General features: G+C 41.5%; 1 protein-coding gene across 1 annotated transcript; it reads left to right on the forward strand.

Annotated features, from left to right (window-relative positions):
* Positions 1-4,791: 4,791 nt before the first annotated feature.
* On the forward strand, positions 4,792-5,346 carry LOC310934914 (gamma-crystallin M2-like; the record flags this gene model as incomplete). The annotated part of the gene is made up of 1 exon (XM_083898716.1): positions 4,792-5,346. One exon carries the CDS (start codon positions 4,792-4,794, stop codon positions 5,344-5,346), a length of 555 nt encoding a protein of 184 aa, XP_083754842.1.
* Positions 5,347-7,728: the final 2,382 nt, after the last annotated feature.

The following is a 7,728-nucleotide window of genomic DNA, read 5'->3' on the forward strand; positions in this document are numbered from 1 at the left end:
AGTAATATTTTGGCCATCTTCGACAATGGATAATACATACTTTTAAGTGCAACTGGTAATTTGTTACATTAGCGAACAAAAATTATCAATAAAGTATAAAGTATGCCAAGACCTTGAAACAATACATTTATCCCATTGAAACATGTTATTTTATTTTTGTATTCTACTTTAAAGAAAATAATCAGTTTGTAACATTTGGTGTGCAATGATAATTTACACTTTGTTTATTCAAGAAAAGAAGTGCACTGAAGGGAGATAATTTGTTGACAAGTGACAATTGTGTGCACTGTTTTTAATCAATCAATCTTTATTTGTATAGCCCACAGTTTACAAAACATAGTGTGTCTCACGGGACTTCACAGGGTCCGTAACATCCCCTGTCCTTAGACCTTCGACCAGGGTAAGGAAAAACTACCAGGGAAAAAACCCTTATAACAGGGAAAAAAGGTAGAAACCTTATGGAGAACCACAGGTGAGATATCCACTCCCTGGACGGACAGACGTGCAGTAGATGTTACCCAAAACATACAATACACAATGACAAAGAATAAAAAGTAAAAAGTCTTTAAATGCCAGGATCCATCTGGATCACTGGGTTTATCACAGCCTGTAGTGAAGGCTGTTGTGGTCAGAGACTTGGGTAGTCCTCTTTCCTGTCCTGACCTCAAGTCGTTCACTTGTGTCAGCAGAACTGTAAGAGATTAAAATCAGTTAGAGATGTGCTACATGTATTTATGTGCTACATCTCATGAGGGGACATTGGGTAAGTGGTGAGGGATGAGAAATCGAGGACGGGGTAGAGAAAGTGCGGCTCGTGCAAAGTCTGTGTGCTCATTCTAAGTGCATGATGGGAAATTCCCCCAGCAGTCTAAGCCTATGGCAGCATAAGATAGACTATTCTAATCAGGACATACCTGATCTAGCTTCGACTATAGGCTATGTTAAAGAGGTAGGTTTTCAGTCTCACCTAGGGTTGCCACCCGTCCCGTAAAATACGGAATCGTCCTTTATTTGGCAATTAACTGTTGCGTCCCGTATTGAACCAATACGGGACGCGGTTTGTTCCGTATTTCCTTAAATATCCAATCCACATGTCTGTCACACACACATATCAACACTAAAGATAAAGATGAAAATAAAACACAGGGAATAATAAGGCCAGCAAACTTGTCGTGGCGGGATCTACTCAGGATCTCGGTCGCCCCGGCTCCGGTCCTCTGTGCGCGTGCTGCTGTCACAGTTGCCTAGCAACAGACGCCACACATCGGTGCTGCTCACAGTTAACTAAAGACATCAGCTCATCTGATTAATCGGTTATTCCCTTAATTACAACTAAACTAAAGCTCTTCTACAAAAAGATTGAGACCACGGAGTGAAAACAAAGTGCGCTGTTAAGAGTTGTAAACACTAAGATCTACTCGGATCCCCTGCACGTCATCGCGACTGTACTCGATCCTCGTCATAAAGATTATGATTGGATGTAAAAATAAAACTGCGTGTAGAGAAATAATCCAGGCTGTGCTGATACATAAGATCGCTTGGAGGAAAAGGGCAGAGCGCAGCAGCGACGCACAACACAGCAGAGAGAGAGAAGCCATAGTGCAGGTGCGGTGCGCAGAAAAAAGGCCCATCTGCACCAGATGAGGGGGCGCACTCTATAATATAATATACCATAATTGTAATGCCTTGACTTTAGTCAGGTAAGCACACACAGTCCCTGCCATAACAAAATTAGAAGAAAAAAAAAGGTACATAATTAGCATAATTAGCATAATTACCCCGACACCCTTACAACACACGTGCCTAGATGTCCTACATTGGTCGGCTCTGTGGTGGTCATGGCCCGGAGGAGCCGCAGTGGGGCGTCCCTTATTTTCATTTCTGAAAGGTGGCAACCCTAGTCTCACCTTAAAGGCGGAGACAGAGTCAGACTGTCTGACTGAAAGCGGAAGTTGGTTCCACAGGAGAGGAGCCTGGTAGCTAAATGTTCTACCACCGATTCTACTTCTAGTTATTTTAGGAATAACCAGTAGACCTGAGTTCAGGGAGCGCAGCGGTCTATTTGGTTGATATAAAGTGATTAAGTTAACTTAGGGACATTTGGAGTTATTTACAGTGTGATTTCTAAGCTTTCCAACAATGTCCAACACATGCAAATCGGATAATATTTGAAGAAGATGTGGCCATTTCAATGTAGGCACTCCTCAAACTGCTTTAGGGAGCATTTTAGCCTCAAAGATTTACACCTTCTGGGAGCCAAGAGACAGAATCATCACATTTACATAGCACAACCCCCTCATGGTCTAAGCTGTCAGTGAAACCACGCCCTGCTCTGTATGAGCACAGATTCTATTGTTGTGAGCTACACTGCTACACAAAACAATACATGTACAATACATGAAAAAAACTGGACATAATATCCTCTTAAGATTTGAAATGAATTAACCTAAAATTCTATTCTGTTATCATTTCTTGTCCTTACACTCCTGTAGTCATCGGTACAGTCAGTGGTATGCAGAAGTTTGGACACCCCTGTAAATTTTCCTTTACAAATCATAGGTTGTTTGAAAAAGACATTTCAGTCAAATATATCATATAGGAGACAAAGACAGTGATAATTGAGCCATGAAATAAAGTTTATATGATTTACAGAAAGTGTGCAAGAATTATTTAAACAAAATTAGGCATGTGCATAAGTTTAGGCACCACAAAAGAAAACATTTGTGCATCCTTCTTTTGCAGAAATAACAGCCTCTAAACGCTTCCTATAACTTCCAATTAGAGTCTGGATTGTGGAGGAAGGTATTTTGGACCATTCTTCTTTACAGAACAGCTCCAGTTCAGTCATTAAACTGAAATGTCTTATTCAATGTAATGTCAATGTAAAGAGTAATGTCTTACTCTCTCTGTCCACAGATCACTGCACTGAAACTGACCTGACCTCCACTCCTGCCCGCCATCGAGACACCAACCACCAGGACTCAAAGACCCTCCCACCGTTCAGACAGCCCCACCCAGCAGGAAGATTGAAGTATCAGATTCCTCATAGCCCCTACATCTACATCATCACGAGAAATGGGCGTCACAGGGGACAGGCAAAGACTACACACATGTTGAAGAAGAAGTGGTGTGTCAGGAGGAGAGGGTGAGACTGATAACACTTCAAAGCCTCTACAACAAATCCACTGTGTCATCTGATGATAATGATGATGATGATGATGATGATGATGAAGGTGACCATGGTGCAGAAAACGCCTTGCCCATGGTCAAAGTGGCCATTCCTGAGAGCTCAACACTGGAGTTCAGGCCCTGACTGCTGCTGACCTTACTGCAGCTACTTAAACATATGTCAAACTTTTAAACTTTTAGCTTCACTCCACTGGCTGCCCATACATTCCAGGATCCATTTTAAAATTATTTATTTGTTTTTAAATCCCTGAATGACCTTGCCCCATCCTACCTCTCTGAGCTTCTACACCCATATTCACCCAGTCGCTCTCTCAGGTCAGCTGATCAGCTGCTCCCGAGTGTGCCCAAAACCAAGCGGAAGCTCAGTCCCTATCTGTTTTTAAATCTCTTCTTAAAACCCACTTCTTCTCTTTGGCCTTCGACACTGCAAGATGTTTGATTTTTATTGTATGGGTGCCATTTCCCTTGTGTTTTTATGATTTTTTTATTATTTTAATCTATTTTATGTTATTTTATTGTATTTCATTTTGTAAGTTTTTACTCATTATGTGTTTTATGTACTATGTACAGCACTTTGGTCCACTGGGGTTTGTTTAAAGTGCTTAACAAATAAAGTTGGATTGGATTGGATTGGATACCACTGTATGACTACAGTGTAAGGACAAGAAATGATAACAGAATAAGGCACCAGCCCCCCCCCCCCTATATTTTTTTAAGTTATATCATTTCACATCTTAAGAGGATATTATGTACTTAGACCAGGAGGGGGTTGTGCTATGCAAATGTGATGATTCTGTCTCTTTGCTCCCAGAAGGTGTAAATCTTTGAGGCTAAAATTCTCCCTAAAGCAGTTTGAGGAGTGCCTACATTCAAATGATCATATCTTCTTCAAATATTATCCGATTTGCATGTGTTGGACATTGTTGGAAAGAATCTGTAAAGAACTCAAAATGTCCCTCAGTAGACTTGTGACCGGTTTTGCCATGACTGGCCACATTTTATAAGAATACTGAACATGAAATACTTGAAATTACAGGTCTTTTTATGAAGATTAACTTGAAAATACTTTCATATTGAGATCATATGACTATAATTACTGCAATAAATAATCAATTTAAGAATGTAATTAAAAAGATTCAACCAAAACTTGAATAATATAGAACAGCTGAATAGGCTATAGTTGATTTTCTGGATGTTGTTTGTTTGGTCACAGCTGTATTATTATTGTTATTCACCCATAGGAATGTTCACAACAGCATATTCAAATGCCTTCTATCAACATGGTTTCTCCCGAGTCTTTGGGATGTTCTAATTTAATGTATCACTGAGATGAGTGGGAGAAGAGAGAGAGGAATGTGTGGCATGTTATTGTATAAAACACAATCATTGTCAATGATTTGCAACAATACGTTTGTGGTAATTGTTGTGAAAGTGGACATCCCTTTAGTGCTGGATGGGCTTCTACGGTTTGTTGCTGGCTCAGGCTGTTTTCACAAAGGGGCTCTCTCTGCTGGTCAGGTATATAAAGGAAGGGTCTCCAACAGGTAGACAAGCAGTTCATCTCCAACAGTAGCATCTGCAGCATCACTAAACCTGGCAAAGATGACTTCCAGCAGCATGAACATGATGGGCAGAATCACCTTCTATGAGGAGAGGAACTTCCAGGGCCGCTCCTACGAGTGCATGAGCGACTGTGCTGATATGTCCTCCTACCTGAGCCGCTGCCACTCCTGCAGGGTGGAGAGGGGCTGCTTCATGGTCTACGACCGCACCAACTACATGGGGAACCAGTACTTCATGAGGAGGGGCGAGTACGCTGACTACATGAGCATGATGGGTATGAGCGACTGCATCAGGTCTTGCCGCATGATTCCCATGCACAGAGGCTCCTTCAGGATGAGGATGTACGAGAGGGAGAACTTCCAGGGCCAGATGCATGAGCTGATGGACGACTGTGACAACATCATGGACCGCTACCGCATGTCCAACTTCATGTCCTGCAATGTGATGGATGGCCATTGGCTGATGTACGAGCAGCCCAGCTACAGAGGAAGAATGATGTACATGAGGCCTGGAGAGTACAGGAACTTCATGAACATGGGCTACAGCAACATGAGGTTCATGAGCATGAGGCGCATCTCTGACTCCTTCTATTAAACAACTCGTACATGACAAGTTGCCTGCTGTAAGGTGTGGCAAAAAGCCACATAAGAAAATACTAATAAAGTCTACTTTGTTATAAAACACGATGTTATGAAATTGCTTTTCTTAATTTTCTTCTCTCCTAACATTTTGATTAAACTCCTCCTACTATTCCTAGTGCAAGTGTATAATCATTATTACCTTGCTTCCAATAATCTTCAAGGCAAATTAAAAAAAGGGTAGAAACCCCGAAGGACATGTCGAGTCGAGCCAAGCGGTGCTAGAACTGTGTAATGGAAAAGCCCCATTATACACACATTGTTATATTGGCTTTGGTGATTACAACCATTTCCTCGCTATAGTTTAGGCACAAAAAGCATATATTTTGAAGCCTTGCTGATGTCAGACTAAATATCAATCTTATAAAAAACATAATGTAGGGTAATGAAACACAGCAATGTCCTCGTAACACCGTAAAACAGGATTTCCCAAACATTTTATGTGGGGAGCCACTTTTTCAAGATGATAAACAATCATGACAATCATCACAAATTGACTATTAAAACTGTGACGAGAACATAAATAAAAGTTTGCGTTTGGAAACTTCTGAAATGGAACACAATGAACTTGTAAGTGAAGTCCAACTTCCGATGTAAGTGGACGAAGTTATGACAGCCCACTCGCGCATGAAAAGGAAAAACATTATTCGGCCTTCTCTAAAGTTATCAGCTCCAATTCCTTAGCACAAGCCTAAACAATTCAGGACGGAGCCTGACGCAACTGTTGTAATCACAGCGACCTGGTTTTAGTACTGGCTCCAGTCTGTTGTCTACAGAATTTGTCTCTTCATATTTTCGCTGAGCCTGACAGAAAATTAAGTATCCTAACACTGAGAATCACAGGCAGACTGACAGAGGATGCCCAACTGTTAACATACTCATGTTCGGCATTGTCTCAGTTCTCCTCAGATCTGAGTTGCTTCCAATAAAGCTTTTTCTCTGACTCCAGGAAACTCCATCTTCAGTCGACTCACTAAATAATCAAATCTCCGCAACAAATTGGTGTCACAAACAGGATTTCAACAGAACTACAGACTGGTGTCTGCGTTTGACCAAATCCAAAGAACTGTGTAGATTAAGGGGATTGATTATCGACTGATTTACAATTAATGAGTGTGAACAATTCTTGTAAATATTCAAATAATAATAGAGTGATTTTGTTCAAAAGTAGAACAAAAGTGTTTCTTTGGGGAGGAGTGTGGGGGTATGTAGTATAAGATTATTGTCACATTGTATGAGTAACGTTGTTTCCGGTTCAGCGTCAGGATGTGTCCGGCACAGGGGGCCTCGTGAAGAACCAAATCATTGGGAAATTCATTTTCGGGGAGATGAAAAAAGCCGCCTCGTTTGGTGTCAAGACCGGAATCTGCCCTGTGTCCTGGGGGAAACGGGGACACAGGGCAGACGCCAAAATTCCATGTGCACATGGTTAAAATAATCACTCATAACCCACACAGGTCCCAGAAACAAAAGAAATTAAAGGAGTGAGGAGTCTCTGATGCTGTTGAAAAGCTGACACATTGTTTTTTTTAAGTGTCTATATGGGTATTGGTCAGTTTAGGGTGAAGAATAAATAACATAATAAAATAGCAATCTAAACTGTGACTCTATTCCAGAGAACTACTGCACAGACAACCTTGATACACTGTGCTGTCTGCTCCTCTTGCAGAAAGATACTAAAATTCACTCAGCTACTGTTTTTTTTGTCCTCATCTACCCACTCACTAATGTCTTTACACTCGTGATGGTCTTATTAAGAATTTGCCATGACAATTTGTTGTCAGAAGTGGGATCGAGTAGAGTGGTGGTCTGAGGCTCCATGGACAGCGAATGGCCAACCTGGAGACAAAATCTCTACAGCCTCCACCCTCCATTTGTGTAGCGATGGGAGGGCTGATGTGGGGTCTCAGATCGTCACCACTGAATCTCAACACTCAGTTCATCTAAACATCCAAACATTTCCTGAGTGGTGTAGATAAGGAGAAAAATTAAATAACAAAAATATAGAAAAGTAGGCAAAGTGAAGAATGATTGCATAAACATGTTACTGAGAGAGAGAATGGAGGACTCTGATGCAGACAAGACATGGTAAGTATATAAAATATGGTCTTTATTAGCCCTGGAGTACAGCGAGCTAGCATGAACGTAAGTATGGTCAGAGATAAGTACGTGACAGCTAATGGCTGGATCAGGAGAAGTCAGCGACTCCACAGTGGCACAAAGTTCGTCTGTTGGTTCCAGAGGAACGAACTCACTCGGGTTGGTGAAACGAGGAGTACAGGAGTTCCAGAGGAAGAGGCGACGTGAGGACTAGCGGCAGATCTGCTGGCGTGGAGGT

This window comes from Microchirus variegatus (assembly GCF_963457635.1).
Source record: "Microchirus variegatus genome assembly, chromosome: 12".
Taxonomy (NCBI): Eukaryota; Metazoa; Chordata; class Actinopteri; order Pleuronectiformes; family Soleidae; genus Microchirus; species Microchirus variegatus.